Source organism: Dipodomys merriami, unplaced genomic scaffold (assembly GCF_024711535.1).
Source record: "Dipodomys merriami isolate MVZ:Mamm:240054 unplaced genomic scaffold, mDipMer1.0.p SCAF_346, whole genome shotgun sequence".
NCBI lineage: Eukaryota > Metazoa > Chordata > Mammalia > Rodentia > Heteromyidae > Dipodomys > Dipodomys merriami.
This window is the reverse complement of record NW_027205004.1, coordinates 470,310-490,745: the sequence shown is the minus strand read 5'-3', so window position 1 is coordinate 490,745 and position 20,436 is coordinate 470,310. Positions and strand designations below refer to the sequence as shown.

Genomic DNA, 20,436 nt, shown 5'->3' with positions numbered 1-20,436 from the left:
GGACAGTGCCCAGGCCCAGAGTTCAAGCCCCACAACTGACCAAAAAAAAAAAACTCCAAGAAAGCAGGAATGGAGAGGTAAGGAGGGGAGGGAAGAGGAGAGGAAGGGAGAGAGGGGAGAGAAGAGAGGAGTTTTCTCCCTGAGGTCTGCTTCTGAGGCATCAATTGCCCCAACATGATAATACCTCCATAGCTTGGAAGCTTTTTGGAAGCTTCTTCAGAAACCAACAACAAAGGTCAAATATTTTAACCTTATTGTTTTAGTCATTTAAAAAGTAATAAAGCATATGATATTCATAAACATAGGCCCTGTGCTTTATATAAACCTCAAGAAAATGCAATTGGCATGCCTACTTTCATTATCTCAACTGTAGCTATGGGTGTCAAACTCATCAGCTAATACATATATGTATAGTTTCTTATACATCAATTATACTTCAATATAAAACACACAGATGGTGAGAAATCTGAGAATATAGGATCAAAGCTAGCGTAAGCAGAAAAGTCTATGAGACTTATCTCCACTTAACCAAAAAAAAGTCAGAAGTGGAGGTGTGGGTCAAGGAGTAGAATGCCAACTTTGGGAGAGGGGAGAACCCAGCCAAAGGCAAAAGTCCTGAGGTCAGCTGGCACCAGTGGCTCATACCTGTAATCCTAGCTACTCAGGAGGCTGAGATCTGAAGATCATGGTTTGAAGCCAGCTTGGGCAGGAAAGTGTGAGACTCTTACCTCCAATTAATCACAGAAAAAGCCAAAAAGTGGTACTGTAGCTCAAGTGGTAGAGTACTAGCCTTGAGCAAAAGGAGCTTAGGGACAGTGCCCAGAACAGAGTTCAAGGCACAGGACCAGCAAGCCCCAGTACTAGGACTAAATAAATAAACAAGCACAGACATTTCAGTTTCCATCTTTGCTTGCTCAGGGGCTTAATTTGTTCAGGAAACAATGGCATTCCATTAACAGAAACTGGCTGAAAAAATGAATCTTCCTTAAGCTTTGGGTAGCTTTTCAAAGGAAAATAGAGAAGACAATGGCTTCTACTTTTCCCTTTTCATGGGTTGTTTTATGCCAAGAATGATTATAGAGATTATATGATTTCATGTAAATTCACCTTGTTGTTAACTCTTGGGCAAATATATTCTGAGATTGTTATGCAAAAAATTGTTTTTTGGAGTTTAAAACTGAATGTCAACTTTTTTATGAATTAAAAATGTTCAAGGGAGCTGGGAAGGTGGCTCAGTGGTAGAGTGCTTGCCTTGCAAGCATGAAGCCCTGGGTTCGATTCCTCAGCACCACATAAGCAAAAAGAAAAAAGCCGGAAGTGATGCTGTGGCTCAAGTAGTAGAGTGCTAGCCTTGAGCAAAAGAAGCTCAAAGATAGTGCTTAGGCCCTGAGTCCAAGTCTCAGGACTGGTGGGGGGAAAAAAGCACAAATGCACATTTATATTTGGTACATTATTTGCTAATATGGAAAGCGTTTTTTTTTTTTTTTTTTTTTTGTCAGTCATGGGGCTTGAACTCTGGGCTTGGGCACTGTGCCTTTGCTCTTCAGCTCAAGGCAAGCGCTCTACTGCTTGAGCCAGTGTCACTTCCGGTTTTTCTAGTGGGTTTTATTGAAAATGAGTGTCACGGACTTTTCTGCCCAGGCTGGCTTTGAACTGCGATCCTCAGATCTCAGCCTCCTGAGTAGCTAGCATTACAGGCATGAGCCACTGGCGCCCGGCCAGAAAGCGTTCTTTAAGAATTTGTTGTAGGTGTAAATCAATGGTAGAAGGACTTGCCTAGATTGTGCAAAATTCAAGTTTGTTTCCCAGCACCCTAACACCTCCATTAAAACAAAAAGCCACAAACAAAATACACACACTCACACACACACACACTCACACACACACAATATTACTGATTCAGTTGTAGTCTTCCTATGAGTTCAGCCATCTTCCTCTAAGGACTTCCAAAAAAAAATCTTCCTCTGCCTGTATTTTTCTTTTCAGGTCATGATCTCTTCAGAAGGAAATGCATATCTTAAATCTTCAAACTTACTATACAAATGCTTTCTTCTCTTCTGGGGTTGCTTTCCTATTTCTGCCACTGTTTTTTTTTTTTTAAATTTTATTTTACTGTAAAGATGCTGTACAGAGGGGTTACAGTTAGGTAAGTAAGGTCATGAAATCATTTCTTTCTTTTTGTCGGTCGTAGGTCTTCAACTCTAGGCCTGGGCGCTGTCCCTCAGCTCTTCAGCTCAAGGCTAGCGCTCTACCACTTGAGCCACATTGCCACTTCTGGCCTTTTCTGTTTGTATGGTGCTGCGGAATCGAACCTAGGGCCTCATGCATGCGAGGCAAGCACTCCACCACTGAGCCACCTTCCCAGCCCCAGGAGTACATTTCTTGCCGCGCATTGTTATGGGCTCCTTTGTTGTTCTCCCACTATCCCTTCCCTCCACCAAACACTGATTTCGTTTGCTTGTTTTTGTAAGGAGGCGTCAAGGAAAGCATTCTGCAACGACTTGAAACGTGATGACTTTCGCCACTCGTAGGAAAGCGTAACAGTGTGGTGGCTACAGAAGGTCGTGTTCCCTGCTTCGTTACTCTCCTAAAATGAAGGTACACTTCCCAATTGCTGCTTCCTTGTTGAAGGATGACAGGGATGTTGTCGCAGAAATTATCTGAGTTCCAGTGCAGAAGCCCTGACGGCAAACAAGAAGGAATTTCGTAACGTGATGAAACTCAACCTAGGTGAGACGGGCTCCCTAGAAAGCCAGTGCGCCTACGTACCGGCTCGGCCGCTGTCCGCCCCTTCCCCTAAGCAGACACCTTCCTCCAGCAGCGTCAGCTTACTCCCTCTCCCGTCCCTCCTGCTTCCGGAATTACACGTCATCGTTCTCGCTTCCTATAACCGAGGCGGTGAGAGCCACGTCCCACTTAGTGTAGCGGATGTCCTATGGAAGCAGGGGCAGCTTCTCAAGACTTCTAACTGGCGCCCAAGAATTGGTCCGATAGAAGCCTGCCTTTTGTAAAGAGAAATCTTTAGGGATGAAGAATCCTTCGGGGAAGCAAGTACTCTGAGCAGTACTGCTGGAGGGCTAGGGCGCTATTGTCTTGCCCTATTCCAAGATGGCGACGCGGCTTCACCGAGTTCTCACTTCCGCTCCCCTCTCTAGTGAAGCGTTCTCTGAATGGCTAGGTCCTGGCTCCGTGGCGTGACGTCACGATCCCCTGACCAATCGGTTGAGAGCTGAGCTGGACTCGGCAGTGGGAACCGGACTCTGGCCCTCGTCGTGAGTGGGTGCGGACGGCTGTGGCCAGGTGAGTTGGGTCAGCCAGGTGAGTGCCTAGGGGTCGAGTGAATGGGGAGGAAGAAAAAGAGGGATAAGAACTGGGTCATTAAGGCCGGCCAGGTGGGGCTCTTCTCAGATGAAGCCTTTTCGTAGTAAGCAGGAAAACTACAGTGAATTGACGACCCAGGTCCTTGCTGAAAGTGACTGGATTTACACGCCCCTTGGTGGCTGAGGACCGGATTCTGGCGCTCCAGCTAGAAGGACCCAACCTCTATAATTTTGCTTTGTGACTGACAGAGGTGGAACTAGAACCCATGTTTTCAGACTGCCGTCAAGGGTTAGGCGTTAGTTAATGTTGTCTAAACGTGTTCACTATGTTATGAAAAGTTATGCCTTTGGCGAGATGAGTGTGATTGATTTTGTTGTTGTTGTTGTTGGACGTTTCCCACAGTATCTTTCCAGATCATTCATTCATTCAATTTACTTCTTACCATACTCTTGTGCTTTGAGAATTTGGCTTAAGCCGCCCTGGAAAAATGTACATTTGTTTTTCTGTGCACAGTTTTACATAAAACTTTGTAGGAGTCTTTGACCCCTTCGAAATCCTCTAAGAATTGGTGGCTTAGCCCAAGGGAAAGGAAAGGAACATCAGGTTTTAATATGTAGAGACCCATGGGGGAACCTAGTACTTTATAAGAAGTATTTTTGAGGGGCTGGGAAGGTGGCTCAGTGATAGAGAGCTTGCCTTGCATGCATAAGGCCCTGGGTTCGATTCCTCAGCACCACATAAGCAGAAAAAGCTGGAAGTGGTGCTGTGGCTCAAGTGGTAGAGCGCTAGTCTTTATCTGAAGAGCTGAGGGACAGTGCCCAGGCTCAGAGTTCAAGACCCATGACTGGCAAAAAAAAAAAAAAAAAGCATTTTAAGATGGAAACAATCATTTAATGATGTTTTGCTAAAGTACTTGCTATATTAGAACTTGCTTTTATTCACACTTTTGTCCTTCAGGAAACAGAAGTGCCTTCTGTGCAGAAGTACTTCAGCTTTCCACTTTTGCTAGAAACAGCAAATAGATGTCTTAGAGGTTTTTGTTGGAGCAAACATTTGGAATTTTTGTTGTGTGGGTTATGTATAGAATAATTCATTTGCCTTCCTTGGAAACTTCCGTAATCTGAATTGGAGACAATTGTATTCAGCATTGTATGAAGTGACATTAGAGGCCACTTTAATATTGTAAATTGTTTTCTCATTTTTTTAAGACAGTCTCAAGATGTAGGAGTCACTGTGTAGTTCAGGATATCCTTGAGATTTTTTTATTTAATCACTGTGTGATATTTAAGCAAAATTGAATCTTTATTAAGCAAACATTTTTGCATATACTATCTTCTCTTTATCTTTCTGGGACTTTGTCTTTTATTAGACTTTGAGCCATTCTGCCCGGATGGCTTAATCTTCATGAGCGTTCATAAGATCAGTAAATGTTTCATCGTATTCTTTTAATTCTTGCCATCTGTTAAGAGCTGGAGTATAGTGCTGTGGTATTTTGTAGGTCTGTCTTAAAAGCTTTCAAATAACTGTCGATTACTCAATTACTCCTTGCCAATTACACATCTTCAGGTTTTGAGCACAGTCAGGACCCAAATAAGGGTATAGGCTGCCGTTGGCATCTATCTGCTTGCTTGCTTGCTTGCTTGCTTGCTTGCTTTCTCTCTCTCTCTCTCTCTCTCTCTCTCTCTCTCTCTCTCTCTTCTTTCTTTCCTTCTTTCTTTTTGCCGATTGTGGGGCCTTAACTCTGGGCCTGGGCGCTGTCCCTCAACTCTTTAGCTCCAGGCTAGCGCTCTACCGCTTGAGCCACAGCACCACTTCTGGCTTTTTCTGCTTATGTGGTGCTGAGGAATCGAACCCAGGGCCTCATGCATGCAAGGCAAGCACTCTATCACTGAGCCACTTTCCCAGCCCCGAAATACCATGGAAATCTTTTTTTTCTGGTTGTAAGGCTTGAACTTTGGGCCTGGGTGCTGTCTCTTAGCTCTTCAGCTCAAGGCTAGCGCTCTGCTACTTGAGCCACAGTGCCATTTCCTATCTGCTTTTTCAATAGCAATTTTTGAACTATCCGCTTACCTTTAAACCTTTAGATTTTTAAAAAAATAGTTATCTCCCAGTTTGGGGATTTTTTTTTTTTTCTTTTCTTTGCTGGTCCTGGGGCTTGAACTCAGAGTCTGAACACTGTCCCTGAGCTTTTTTTTTTTGGTTGGTCGTGGGCTTGAACTCTGGGCTTGGGCACTGTCCCTTAGCTCTTCAGCTCAAGGCGAGCGCTCTACCACTTGAGCTACAGCCCCACTTCCGGTTTTCTAGTGGTTTTATTGGAGATAGGAGTCTCACGGTCTTTCCTGCCTGCCTGGCTTTGAACGTTGATCCCCAGATCTCTGCCTCCTGAATAGCTAGGATTACAGGGGTGAGCCACCGGTGCCCGGCTTCCTTGAGCCTTTTTTGTTCAAGGCTAGCTCTCTACCACTGATCCACAGCGCCCCTTCTGGCTTTTTCTGAGTAGTTTATTGGAGATAGGAGTCTCACAGGCTTTCCTGCTTGGGCAGGCTTTGAACCACAATCCTCAGATCTCAGCCTTTTTAGTAGCTAGGATTACAGGCATGAACTACTGGCATCTGGCCAGTTTTGGAATTTTGAAAAAGACATTCCAATGTTTTTAAACTCATCTGTTATTAGAAAAAAATTAGCTACATCTTTTAAATCTATACCTGGATCCCCAGGGAAATATGAATGTCTCACCAGGGCTATATTTTTATAAATTTCTAGAGACATTTTATTGCATTTATTGTACAGGAACATATCTGTGCAATATTGCAAACTGAGTCCAGATTTGCTACAGCTATCTTTGAAGCTATTCTCCAGCCATCCCTTCTTTCATCCCCTTCTTCCCACATTTTACAATAATGCACAATAACGCCACCATTTCCTTTAATTAACTGGCTAACACATATTTCCTGTTCCCATGAGTATTTGATACTGTTGAGAATCAACTGGGCACCAATGGCTCACACTTGTAATCCTAGCTACTTAGGAGGCTTATAATCCTAGGAGGCTGAGATCTGAGGATTGTAATTGAAAGCCAGCCTGGACAAATGGTTGAGATTCTTATTTCTAGTTCACCAGCAAAAAAGCCAGAACTGTTCTGTGACTCCAGTGGTAGTGCTCCAGTCATGAGGGAAAAACCAAGTAACAGTAGGAGGCGCAGAGTTCAAGTACTGACACATAAAAAAACCCTAAAAAACAAAACCTGAGAACTATGTGCGCATGGTGTCTCAAACCTATAACCTGGCTATTTGGAAGCAGGCATCCTGAGATTGGAGCCATCCTAATTTAGGGCAACTTAAGCAAATTAATTAATAATTCTGAGTTTCCATTTTAACCAGTGGCTGCATGTGGCAGCTTGTACCTGTCTTCCCAGCTGTGAGGGAAGCCTAACACCTGAGTGTAGGGAAGCGCAAGTGGGAGGATTTCAGGCCGGGCTGTTAAGGAGGCATAAAGTGAGACTTTACCTCAAAAATAGCACCAAACAACGGGCTGGCCAAATGACTGTAGTGCAAGGCCCTGAGTCTAAATCCAGATAACACACACACACACACACACACACACACACACACACACACACACACACACACACACACACACACACACACACACACACACGAAATTAATAACCATTTATATTGTGATCTGTGTTTGCCATGCTCAACAAATCCACTCAATCATGCTTATAGTAGACATTTTCATTTGCATATTTTTTACCATAAAATATTTTCTCTGCCTGTTCCATGCTGACTTAAGAAGTCTTCACTCTGAATTGTAATTTTCTTTCTTTTTTTTTTTTTTGGTCCGGTCATGGGGCCTGAACTCTGGGCCTGGGCACTATCCCTCAGCTCTTCAGCTCAAGGCTAGCGCTCTACCACTTGAGCCACAGCGCCACTTCTGGCTTTTTTCTTTTTGCTTATGTGGTGCTGAGGAATCAAACCCAGGGCCTCAGGCATGCAAGGCAAGCGCTTTAACCAGTGAGCCACCTTCCCAGCCCTGAATTGTAATTTTCTTAATGACATCCTTTAAATGGAGACATTTGTATTTATATGCTTTTTTTGCCTTTTTTTTTTTTTTTTTTTTTGGGTCGGTCGTGGTGCTTGAACTCTGGGCCTGGGCACTGTCCCTCAGCTCTTCAGCTCAAGGCGAGTGCTCTACCACTTGAGCTACAGCGCCACTTCCGGTTTTCTGGTGGTTTATTGGATATAGGAGTCTCACGGTCTCTCCTGCCCGGGCTGGCTTTGAACCGCGATCCTCAGATCTCAGCCTCCTGAGTAGCTAGGATTACAGGCGAGAGCCACCAGCGCCCGGCTGCCTTTTTTTTTTTTTTAATTTAAATTTTATTATTTTTTTTTTGGTGTGGTCGTGGGGCCTGAACTCTGAGCCTGGGCGCTGCCCCTCAGCTCTTCAGCTCAAGGCTAGCGCTCTACCACTTGAGCCACAGCACCACTTCCGGCTTTTTTCTTTTTGCTTATGTGGTTCTGAGGAATCGAACGCAGGGCCTCAGGCATGCAAGGCAAGCGCTCTACCACTGAGCCACCTTCCCAGCCCCCCCTTTTTTTTTTTTGCTGTCCCTGAGTCTCTTTGTGTTCAAGGCTAGTCCTCTACCACTTGAGACACAGTGCCACTTCCAGCCTTTTCTGAGTGTTTTATTGGAGATAAGAGTCTTATGTACTTTTCTGCTCAGCTGGCTTCAAACCATGATCCTCACATCTCAGCCTCCTGAATAGCTACAATTATAGGAGTGAGCCACCAGTGCCTGGCTATAGTACTTTTTTCTTTTAAACACTATGTACACAATTTTCCTGCAGTTTTGAGTATAACATGTGCTGTCCATGTCAAAAGAGACTAGGGATGCTGGGGTTGGATTTTAGGGTATGAACAGAATGTATAAACTACTTTACATAATTGGGTTTGGGTTTGAAAGCTTAGGCTGAAGGAATGTTTTATTGACCAGAGTCTTTCAAGGCTTGAGTATAGCTGGTGAGTAGAGAGGTTCTGGTGAGACCCAGCATAATAGTAAACTTTGCTTTGTAACTTTGTTATATCTTCTAAATGTGTGGACTTGGAATGGATTTCCATTATAAGCTGGACTCAGATCAGCAACTTGTTTTTTCTTTCCAAGGTTAGCAAAACGGGAGAAGAAAGGGTACCCAAGATTATTTGGAATGTAAAATTTAATACAAGCCAGGTGCTGGTGGCTGTAATCCTAGCTACTTAGGAGGCTGAGATCTGAGGATCATGGTTCAAAGCCAGCCTAGGCAAGCAAGTCTGTGAGACTCTTATCTCCAATTAATCACAGAAAAAGCCAGAAGTAGCACTGTGGCTCAAGTGGTAGAGAGCTAGCCTGAGCTGAAGAGCTGAGGGACAGCGCCTAGGCCCAGAATTTAAGCCTCATGACCGAACCCCGCCTCCCCCCCCCCCCCGCAAAAAAAAAAAAGAAATACAATATTTGCCTTTATTGAGCAAGGTAGAAAGGCAATCAGAGAGAAAGATAGGTAAATGCTGAAACAATTCAAAATATACCCTTGAGTTAAAAGGCTGAAGTTTGCTTGTCTGAGCTGATATGTCAGTCATCTCTGAGAATGTTTGAAGTAACATAGTAAAGTTTGAAGGGGTATAACTGGGTGGTAGACTACTAGCCTGGATTCCATTCCTCACCCTGCTAAATAAATAAAGTAGTAGTATTCAACTGCATTCAGCTTAGAAGGATCAGATGATTAAACTTCTCTTCTTCCACCCTGCCCCCGCCTTTTTTTTTTTTTTTTTTGAATGTGTTAGAGTGGTTTGAGAAAGGAGTAGTAATCAAAGGTAACTGAGTTAATCAACTTTGGGGGGTCATAGGGAAGATGGTTAACTGTTATACAGTCACGGGCATTTCCAGACTAAGTATTAAATACTGAATCTTTTTTTGAGAATTTCTTGTATAAATAAAACTTTATCTTTAGTTCTCTTTTAGACCATGGCAACTTATCTGGAGTTCATTCAGCAGAATGAAGAACGTGATGGTGTGCGCTTCAGCTGGAATGTGTGGCCTTCCAGCCGTCTTGAGGCCACAAGAATGGTTGTCCCCCTGGCTTGTCTCCTCACTCCATTAAAAGAGCGTGCGGACCTGCCTCCAGTACAGTATGAACCTGTGCTTTGCAGCAGGCCAACTTGCAAGGCTGTTCTCAATCCTCTTTGGTATGAATTCTTTTAAAAACTGGTCCAAAGACAAAAACAAAATTAATCACATCTTTATGTGATTCTTGTGAAAGTAATTTAACTCGGAACGTTGTTAAATTTAGATGCTGAGATTCTTTGGTAATGAATGCTCATAGAAATCTCCATGGGAAAAAAAAAAAAAGGAAGAAAGAAATCTCCATGGCCTAGGTGGGTATGGGTGGCTTAAACCTGCCATTCTAGCCACTTGGGAGGTTGAAGTTGGGAGGATTGAAGTTTGAAGCCAACCCAGGCAGAAAAGTTTGAGAGCTCTCTTCTCAATTGAGAAGTGGCCTGTACCTGTTATCCTCTTTACAGTGGGAAGCTTCATGTAGATAGAGAGAAGACTAGATGCTTCCCTGGGTAGGATTTGAGTGTCTGTCTCAGAAATAATCACTGCCAAAAAAGAGCTAGAAGTAGGCTCAGTGGTAGAGCCCAACTTGGCAAGAGCCAGGCTTTGAATACAAACCCCAGTAATGAGAAAGAAAAAAAAGAGAAATCTCCTTGGCCTGATACACAGATAAAATTGAAATCTTAGAATCTTATTGAGAGGGTAGAAAGGAGGATTTGGAAATCCCTTTTTTTTTGGTCCCAGTTCTGGAGTTTGAACTTAGGGCATTGTCCATGTGCTCAAGGCTAGTACTATACCACCTGAGCCATAGCTCCACTTCTGGCTCTTTAGTGGTTAATTGGAAATAAGAGGCTCATGGACTTTTCTGCCTGGGCTGGCTTTAGACTGTGATCCTTAGCTCTCAGCCTCATGAGTAGCAGTATTACAGGCATGAGCCACTGGGGCCTGGCCTGGGAGAAGTTTTAAACAAGTACAAAGTGTCATAAAATTTTTATATGAGGGACTGGGAAGGTAGCTCAGTGGTAGAGTGCATGCCTTGCAAGCATGAGCCCCTGGGTTCAATTCTTCAGCACCATATAAACAGAAAAAGCCGGAAGTGGCGCTGTAGCTCAAGTGGTAGAGCTCTGGCCTTGAGCTGAAGAGCTGAGGGACAGTGGCCAGACCCAGAGTTCAGGCCCCATGACTGGCAAAAAAAAAAAATAAATAAAATAAAAATTTTATATGAGGGGCTGGGAAAGTAGCTCAGTGGTAGAGTGCTTGCCTTGCATGCATGAGGCTCTGGGTTTGATTCCTCAGGACTATATAAGCAGAAAAAGCTGGAAGTGGTGCTGTGGCGCAAGTGGTAGAGCGCCAGCCTTGAGCTGAAGAACTGAGGGACAGTGCCCAGGCCCAGAGTTCAGGCCCTATAACCGACAGAAAAAAAAATTTGTATGAGAAAACATTTTTTCATCTTCTTTGCTTTTATTTTTTGTAACTGTTTAAAATGCTGCTGCTCTAGTTTTAAAATGGTAGCCACTAGTTGCTAATTTTTCCTTAAATCAGGGTTTGAACTCAGGGCTTCACACTTGCTCACCGATTGGCACTCAACCACTTGAGTCATGCCCACTTTTTGCTGGTTGTTTTGGAAATAAAGTCTCACAAATAATTGTGCTAAGGCTGGCTTTGAACTGTGATCCTATTGATCTCAGCTTCCTAATAGCTGTAATTACAGCAGTACTTCGGTTGCTTATTTATTTTCTAAAATGTAGAAAGCAGAAAAAGGTGACAGAAGCATTATATTTAATCAAGTCTCAGAAGTGTATCTACCCAAACACATACCTTCAAATGTCAACTTTTTTTTTTTTAACTGAGCCAAGTAAGGGAAAAGGCTTAAGAAGTTTTTCACATATGTGAAATGTCCTTTTATTATTGAAATTTAGTATTTTTACATAGCTGAACCAATAAGAAATTGTTCAAAAGGAAATAACATTTAATTTGTGAGAATCACATTTTAAAAAATCTAGGAAACTGGAAAAAACAAAAACTGATTTACTGATTCTTCATTGCAACTGTTTGAGGGAAACTTGTGATGTACTTAATGACCAGAATTCTACCTTCAGTGAAGTTTTACAAAACTTTATGTATTCATGTTCACACTTATAAATATATGCCTATGTAAAGTATTGAACTTGAAATTTACAGTTGAATGTTTTCTGGCTTAAAAATGGCACCTCGTTGAGATGTTTATCTTTTTTACAGTCAGGTTGATTTTCGAGCAAAACTTTGGGCTTGTAATTTCTGTTTCCAAAGAAATCAGGTATGTGAATTATTTCTAAATATTGTAGCTGTTCTACTCTGAAAAAATTATGTGATTTTGAACTAATAGCTAGACTGGCAATCAGCAGTTTTTGGTAAACACAAGAAAATAGCTTTTGTTAAGCACAGTGTTGAATATTGAACATTTGTGAATTTTCTGTTGAATGATTTTATTATGGAGTCTTTCTCATTTACTGTGGAAGGGACACAGAATTCTTTGTAGTTTTCTGTAGGAAGTGAATCTGTTACTGTAAGAAAATAAATCATTTCACTTGACTTCAGTGAATTGAATGGTAAATTGAACAAGATATTTGAATTGAATATTCTAATTAGGTTGTGAACTGAATTTTCATTTTTCTCTCTAACTTTGAAATCCACATATGAGCTGCTTTTGATATAAAAAAAATTAAAACTGTCAAAAGCTCACAAATGACAAAAGAGATCTCTTTTTGCATCTCTCCCTCACCCCTCCCTCACCCCTCCCTCCTCTTACTTTCTCCTCTTTCCCTTCTTTTCCTTTCTTTTTTTTTTCCTCCCTCTTTTTTTAAAAAAAGAGTTAACTTTGAACTCAGGTGCCGCGGACCGGGTTCTGTCGGGACGACGAAGGATACCTAGGGGAGGAACCTGGAATAGGACGGGGAGATGGCAAACAGACAACTCACACACATTAGGAGTGGATGCTGAGTGCTGAGTGCGATTTAATGCAGAGGATAACAAACTTTTATATCAAAAGTCTCCATAAGAAAGGGCAAAAGGTTACATAATCTTGCTGCAGGGCTTCATTCTTGGGCGGTCACCAGCTGGTCGCCTGAAAGGGCAAAAGGTTACACAACCTTGCTGCAGGGCTTCGTCCTTGGGTGGTCACCAACTGGTCGCCTGATAGGCACTTGTTTCCAGCTTTACCTCTATTTTTAAGAAATACAATTGGTTTCGATGATTGTCACCAATTAACCACTACTTTTTTCTATAGAGGCCTTAACTGTCCCATTAAGATCTTTCCTGTTCCTTCTTTAATAGTAAGCACCAAGGAGACTTAGATTTAGCAAGTCTCTTAGTAAATGAGGAAGTTCTTTCTCCTAAGTAGTTATCTCAGCAATTGCCATACATTCTTTCTGTTCTAGCCGCGCCTACAACTTTTTGTAAATCTCTTACAATTCCTTCTGGAGTGACTTTGTGAAACCCCCAATACTTTTATATTTACTTATAACTTGTCTACTAGCCTCCATAAGAGGGGTTTCAGGGTAGCACTTAACTCTGGTGAGTTAGTCATATTTTTAAGACACTCATCAGATATTGGAGTCGTCAACACTCTTAAAGAGCTTTGAATATGGGAACATTGACAATGAGTAAGTACAATGAGCTGTAGAAACAGTAAAAGATTAATAGGCACTCTTATGAGGAAAAGATAGGCAGAAACACATCTTTTCCAGGGGTTTTTGCCAGCCTTTTCCCAGGAGTAGGCCTCTTAGAAGCCCTATTCTCCGAGGTAGACTTCAGTGAAGTCCCAAAACTTGGAGATAGGTTTCTGTAAAGCCCCATTCTCTGAGGTAGACTTCGGTGAAGTCCCAAAACTCAGAGATAGGTCTCGAGGCCCCTATCATGGTCTGATAGATGGTTTCCCATGCTAAGCAGACTCTACTGGGGTCGGCGTGGCATTTGCCCCTTTTTTTTTTTTTTTTTTTTTTTTTTTTTTTTTTAGATGTGCCAGATTTCAGCTCGTATAGAGGAGATGGAGCGGAAGACTAGTTTGAAGAGGACTGGAAAGACAACAAGAACACATATAACAATTAGTGTTATGACTCCAAATGTAACCAAATAGTGCCACCAATCTAAAGGATTAAGACTTTTTAATCCTTTCTGTAAGTCTTCTGCTAACGAATTTATCCCTGCAGTTTCCAAATGAGCTTGACTAAGGGCTGAGATATCTTTTTGTAGCTGTCCTATATCATGAGTTAAACTATTGTCCTTCCAGATTCCTTGTAAATGCACTTTGGTAGCTTCCCAATCTAAGCTGTCATTATAAGGCAATGGGGTAACACAAATGTACTTAAATGATTGATGACATCTAGTGGCCAGCCGGGTTTTAAGATTATTAACTTCAGTCCCTAACTTTAAGACTACTTCCTCCAAAACCTCTAGTTTGCTGTCTAATTTTTGATCAATGATCTGCTGCTCTGTTAAGGCTAGAGAAACATTCTTATTTAACTCATTAACAAAATGCGCCGAGTGCACTTGTTGTACTAGCGCAGTGGTGGATACAGCAAGAGAAGTTACCAATGCTATAAGGGAAGCAATTCCAAAAATCAATGCCGCAACAAATCTTTTTGGTCGTATTAATTCATACAGAACACGAAGTGTTTGCAAAGCAGAATTATCAAACCAAGGATCATCATGTAAATTCACAGGAAGCATTACATATTCAGGTCTTTTTACAATAATTACTACTGAAAATTCTTTATCTAAGGAAGCATCAACACAGTTGGTCAGTCGACAAGAGTAACATTGAATTAAAAAGGAATTTCCTATATGTGTAATGTTAATCTTCTTTTCACTTCCAATTAAAGCTGCATACGGATAAGACAAACAAGCTCTCAATGCAATTGACTCTGGTAGGTTAGTTTTGGGCTTTTTTAGCAATACCATATTTGCAGCTGCAGCAAATCTAAACAAATTTCTATGGGTAACGATGGTTCCATAATGACTAGATTTAGCAACCCACATGGGGGTGACAAATCCAGGTGTGAACCAACGCCTTACCGGTTCCGAGTCAGCCGGAGCTCGATAGCCTGTGAATTTCACATTCTCATTTTCTTTCAAATATTTTTTATAGTCATAAGTTGGGTTGGCAATGGAAAAATCAAATACCAAATCTGTAGTACCCTTAGGCCAATGTACAGAGGCAGAATGGGGAAATCCACAATCCAACCATGTTGGAAGTTCTTTTTCTGTTCTGCTGTCCCAAAATTGATCTTTATCCTGGTAAGTTGTTAAACAATTTGGAAAAGGCATGCTAACATTGTTATCAAAGGTCTCATTGTAATTAGCATACCCAAGTGTTTGAAAACTCAATTCCCACATCACCCTCTTACTGCTAGAAGCAGTATTAGTCTTATCAGGTGCATCAGTATAAAGGGTCCTGTAGTTAACAGGTAAGCATGCAAAAGGAGCACGGCCTTTTAAGGCCAAGCATATAGGGGTGACATCAGATCTTCCCTCATAATCTAGATACGTGGAGGTCATAGGCTCCTCCGACCCCACTGGAATGCCCCCTAGTATAGAGGTATCATTCATTAGCACTTTTATGTTAGATGGGTGAGTCCAGCCCACGGGATGAAGCAAAGGTGGGTCAGGAACATATGCCCAATACATTGTACAAAAAGTGTACTTCACCTGTAAAGAAACAAGAGCAAGCATGGCTAAAAACATGTTTTCCGGACTGGGTTGATTTCCGGTGGCCTCAACAGTGTGTCGAGCTTCTTCGCACAACTTCTGGATCTGTTCCCACGTAGGTGGTGCAACGATGTTTGTAGAATCAGCCTGCGGTGGTGATAGAGAGAAAGTCTTCATCTTCTGCACCAGTTTTCTCTCCCGATGTATTTTCACTTTCCTCCTGACTCTTTTTTGGGCCCGAGAAGGGCCGGATGAGTCTGTCTGGGACCCAAATGGGGGATTCTGCATCCTGTGGGAAAACACAAGCATAGCCTCTCCCAGATGTTAACAGGAGGTCTGGCCCACGCCAGGTTCCAGTGAGCAGATCCTTCCATTTTACTGAAGGAAGAGCTGTAGTTTTTTCCATGCCCCAATGTCTCATCATCGGAGTTATTCCTTGCTCATCAGCATTGAAATGATTAAGGACCAGTAAAGCATGGTTAAGAGTGTAATGGGGGGAGTATTGCTTCCCTCCTCCCCGTCTAATTCTTGTCAATTGATTTTTTAAAGTCTGATGAGCTCGTTCTATGATTGCTTGGCCTTGTGGATTATATGGAATCCCTGTTTTGTGCACGATTTTCCATTGTGCACAGAATGTAGCAAAAGCTTTGGAGGTGTATGCTGGTCCATTGTCTGTTTTTATTTCCTTAGGAATTCCTAGGTCCACAAAGGCTTTAAGCAAATGTTGAATAACATCTTTCACAGCTTCTCCAGAATGGGCTGTCGCAACCATGGCATGAGAATAAGTATCTATACTAACATGGACAAAGGCAAGTTTCCCAAACTCTGTTACATGGGTAACATCCATTTGCCACAACATGTTTGGCTTTAAGCCTCTGGGATTAACTCCCATTTTTTGTGGATGAAAAACTTCCGGGCATGCCTCACATTCCCTGACAATTTGTCTTGCCTGTTCTCGAGATACTTGAAACATCTTTCTTAAGGCATTAGCATTTTGATGATGTAGTTTATGACTTTCCTGAGCTTCTTCTAAAGCTGACATTACATGACCTTCCTTAGTTAATAAGTCTGCAAACTTGTTACCTTGAGACAGAGGTCCAGGGAGATTGCTATGCCCCCTGATGTGACCCACAAACACCTTTGCCGTTCTTTGTTGTAATAGCTGTTGTAATTGTACTAAGTATTCTTTAACTTTAGATTGACCAGTAACTAAGGCTGTTTCAATGGCAGGGAACAAGGAAACTACATAGCGGGAATCTGTGTAAAGGTTAAACTCCTCTGAATAATTTTGAAAGGCTAGCAGAACTGCAATAAGTTCTGCCTGTTGTGCAGATACAGTTGGGTCATAAGACATTAATGGTGGTCTTGTACTGCAATAAACCACAGACTTTCCACTAGAAGATCCATCTGTAAAAATAGTTAATGCCCCGCCCAAAGGCTCTGTAACCACAACCTTTGGAAATATCACAGGAGTTTCAGTATAAAATTGTAACAAAGGATGTTGGGGCATATGAAAGCTTATTTTACCTGTATAAGTCAACACAGCAATTTTCCAATCATCATCAAATTGTATCAAATGATCTAATTGTTTCTTATTATAGGGAACAATAATGTTAGGTATCTCTTGGCCAAATAATTCTCTAGCTCTTAATCTAGCCTTTAAAATCAAATTAGCACATAAGAAGGGATATGAAGCAACTATTTTTCCAGGGTTATGGGAATAATGGATCCATTCCAATATTCCATCCTGCCAAAAACATCCTGTGGGAGTAAAGCTTGTAGCCAGAATTATAAAGGACCATGTTTGTGTAATATTAATTTGCTGTATTTTAGCTGTATTTAATGCTTTTTTTTTTGGTTGCTCGTGGGCCTGAACTCTGGGCCTGGGCGCTGTCCCTCAGCTCTTCAGCTCTAGGCTAGCTAGTGCTCTACCACTTGAGCCACAGTGCCACTTCCGGCCTTTTCTGCTTATGTGGTGCTGAGGAATCGAACCCAGAGCCTGATGCATGAAAGGCAAGCACTCTACCACTGAGCCACCTTCCCAGCCCAAACTCCGGACCTTTTGCCTACTAAGTCGTATGTACTTTCTCTCCAATAGATACCTTTGTCCAAAACTTTTCTTTAAAATTCATTGTTTGACAAAAGTGTTTTAAGACTGGATTTCCTTGTCCTTGTATAATGTATTTACCAAAAGTCACTGAACTGTACGTTAAAAATGGATAAATTTTATGGTACAGAAGCTTTATCTAAAGAAAGCTGTTGTAGAGAACATAGCACAGTTGTTCTGATAGCTCTTAAGCTATTGATAACTTGCATTATTCATGTATTTGATCATAATTATGATTTATTTCATCTTCACATCTAGCACATAATAAACCCAGTAATGAAAAGAGAAGTAATATAGGTTTAGAAACTATAAACGGTTTCTCTTCAGGAATATCTCCTTGAGTTGCTAGGGTGCAGCTCAATGATAGAATGCATGCTTAACATGTGTGAGGCTCTGGGTTCAACCATAGGAAACATTTACCTAAATGAAGATCCAGAAGTATATATAAATCTTAAAAACATTTTTGTGCCTTGTTCAGCCTTGAAATCTACTAATATAATTCATTATAAAATTATGAGTCAGGGTTGCATGCTAGTTGAGCCAGGACTTATAGGGCTACAGGCATGACTCAAGTGATAAAGCACCTGCCTAGCAAGCAAGAGGTCATGAATTCAAACCCCAAAACTGACCACCCCCACCGAAAAAAAAAATCCTTAAATTGTATATATGTAATCTCAACTGAAATTCTGAAAGGACATAGTCTAAGATGTTAACAGTAGCTGTTTCTAAGTAAGAGAATTTTGAGATCTTTTCATATTCTTATATTTTCATCAACTTTTCTATTACTTTATTAATAATGGCCAAAGTACTTCTAAATAAAGGCTCTAGTCTTCTACAAAATCTTTCACTGACGCCGGCACCAGTGGCTCACGCCTGTAATCCTAGTTACTCAGGAGGCTGAGATCTGAGGATCACAGTTCAAAGCCAGCTCAGGCAGAAAAATCTGTAAGACTTTTATCTCCAGTAAACCACCAGAAAACAAGTGGCACTGTAGCTCAAGTGGTAGAGTGCTAGCTTTGAGCTGAAGAGCTGAGGGACAGCGCTCAAGCCCAGAGTTCAAGGCCCACGACCAACAACAACAACAAAAAAGCTATCACTGAGAAATATAAATCTAGGCCTTTAATTTGCAGAACAAAGCTTTTTTTAAATTGGTTTATATCATTCATATAGGAGTTATATGATTTCTGTTTGTGTGTTTTTAAACATATTAGGAGTTTGTGTGTGTATGTGTGTGTGTGCATGCACTTATATCATTAATATAGGAATTATATGATTTCTGTGTGTTTTGAGCATATTAGAAGTGTGTGTATGTGTGTGTGTACATGTGTACACATACATACGTATGTGTGTGCGTGCTAGTACTGGGTCTGAACTCAGGCTTTGGACACTGTCCCTTAGCTTTTTCACTCAAGGCTTGGTGCTCTGCCACTTGTGCCATAGTTCCATTTCTGGCTTTTTGGTGGTTAATTATGAAGATAGGGGTCTTATATACTGTTCAGTGGTGGTGGCTCACACCTGTAATCCTAGCTATTCATGAGGCTGAGATCTGAGGACCATGGTTCAAAGTTAGCCCTGGTGGGAAAGTCCATGAGATTCTGATCATCAATTCACCACCAAAAAGATAGAAGTAAAGCTATGACTCAAAGTGGCAGAGCATTAGCCTTAAGCACATAAAGCTCAGGGACAATGCTCTGGCCCTGAGATCAAGCCCCAGACCTGGCATTAAACAAACAAAAAAATCTACCTCAGCTACTTTTCTGCCAGGGCTGGCTTCAAACAGCAATCCTCAAGTCTCAGCCTCCCGAGTAACTAGGATTAGTTACAGGTGTGAGGCCAATGATGCCTCACACCTTATGATGAGGCTGGCCTTAAAATTGAAACTTACTCTCTCTGCCTTCTGAAGTGCTGGAATTATAGGTATGTGGTACTACATCTGGCTTAGCATTTTTAGCATAACTTAAAAATATTTGTTTGTGGGGCTTGAACTCAGTACCTCATGTTCTTGCTTTGCTTTCTTGCTTGTGTGTGGCACTCTACCTTGAGCCACACCTCCAGTCTAGCATTTGGCTGGTTAATTGAATATGGAATCTCACAGACTTTTCTATCTGTGTTGGCTTTCAACCTTGATCCTCTAGGTGTAAGTCCTAAATAGTTAAGATTATAGGTGTGAGCCACTGGATTCTGCCTAAATATCTTTTTTTAAGTTATAAAATGATATGTAAGACAGAATTTGCAGTATTTAATATTCATTTTTTTGTGGTTTAGTTACATATTTTATGTTTTCCAAATTAATACATGGTTGCTAAGCTTTTTTTTCTTGCTGGTTCTGGGGGTTGAACTCAAGGCTTAGGCACTGTCTGTGAGCAGCAGCAGCAGCAGCAGCTTCTTCTTCTTCTTCTTCTTCTTCTTCTTCTTCTTCTTCTTCTTCTTCTTCTTCTTCTTCTTCTTCTTCCTCTTCCTCTTCCTCTTCCTCTTCCTCTTCCTTTTCTTCCTCTTCCTCTTCTTCCTCTTCCTCTTCCTCTTCTTCTTCTTCTTCCTCTTCTTCCTCTTCTTCCTCTTCTTCCTCTTCTTCCTCTTCTTCTTCTTCTTCCTCTTCTTCTTCTTCTTCTTCTTCTTCTTCTTCTTCTTCTTCTTCTTCTTCTTCTTCTTCTTCTTCTTCTTCTTCTTCTTCTTTCTTTTCTTCTTTCTTTTCTTCTCCTTCTCCTTCTTTTTTAATGAAAAGGTTTAATTTCTTACTTTGCTGTAAACCTGTTGCTTCACTGTATAAAAATAGCACCAGCTGGGCGGGGAAGGTGGCTCAGTGGTAGAGTGCTTGCCTTGCATGCATGAGGCCCTAGGTTCTATTCCTCAGCACCATATAAGCAGAAAAAGCCAGAAGTGGTGCTGTAGCTCAAGTGGTAGAGCGCTAGCCTTGAGCTGAAGAGCTGAGGGACAGTGCCCAGGTCCAGAGTTCAGGCCCCGTGACCAGCAAAAATAAATAAATAAATAAAAATAGCACCAGCAAATGCAGTGCATTATAAAATGGTGCTAGAATTCTTTGTCAGAGGCTGTATGAGCTTCTTTTGCTCAAGGCTAGCACTCTACCACTTGAGCCACAGCTCTACTTAGAACTTTTTTATCTTTTGGTAGTTTTTTGGAGATAGAGTCTTATGGGTCTTTTCTGCCTGGGCTGTCTTTGAACTATGATCTTCAGATCCCAGCCTCCTGGGTAGTTAGGATTACAGGCATGATC

At 41.6% G+C, this 20,436-nt stretch overlaps 1 protein-coding gene across 4 annotated transcripts in view; it reads left to right on the top strand.

The window, feature by feature from the left end:
• Positions 1–2,885: 2,885 nt before the first annotated feature.
• LOC138803697 (protein transport protein Sec23B) overlaps positions 2,886–20,436 on the top strand; it is a 44,806-nt gene continuing 27,255 nt past the window's right edge. Inside the window, exons 1-3 of one of the 4 annotated variants that reach the window (XM_069987754.1) lie at positions 2,886–3,300; positions 9,309–9,543; positions 11,651–11,708. In XM_069987754.1, coding sequence (XP_069843855.1) covers positions 9,323–9,543; positions 11,651–11,708 — 279 coding nt within the window. In that variant the 5' untranslated portion in view covers positions 2,886–3,300; positions 9,309–9,322. Of the gene's footprint in view, positions 3,319–9,308; positions 9,544–9,647; positions 9,733–11,650; positions 11,709–20,436 lie in introns of those variants that run through there. The other 3 variants (XM_069987755.1, XM_069987756.1, XM_069987757.1) reach the window with 3 other exon arrangements.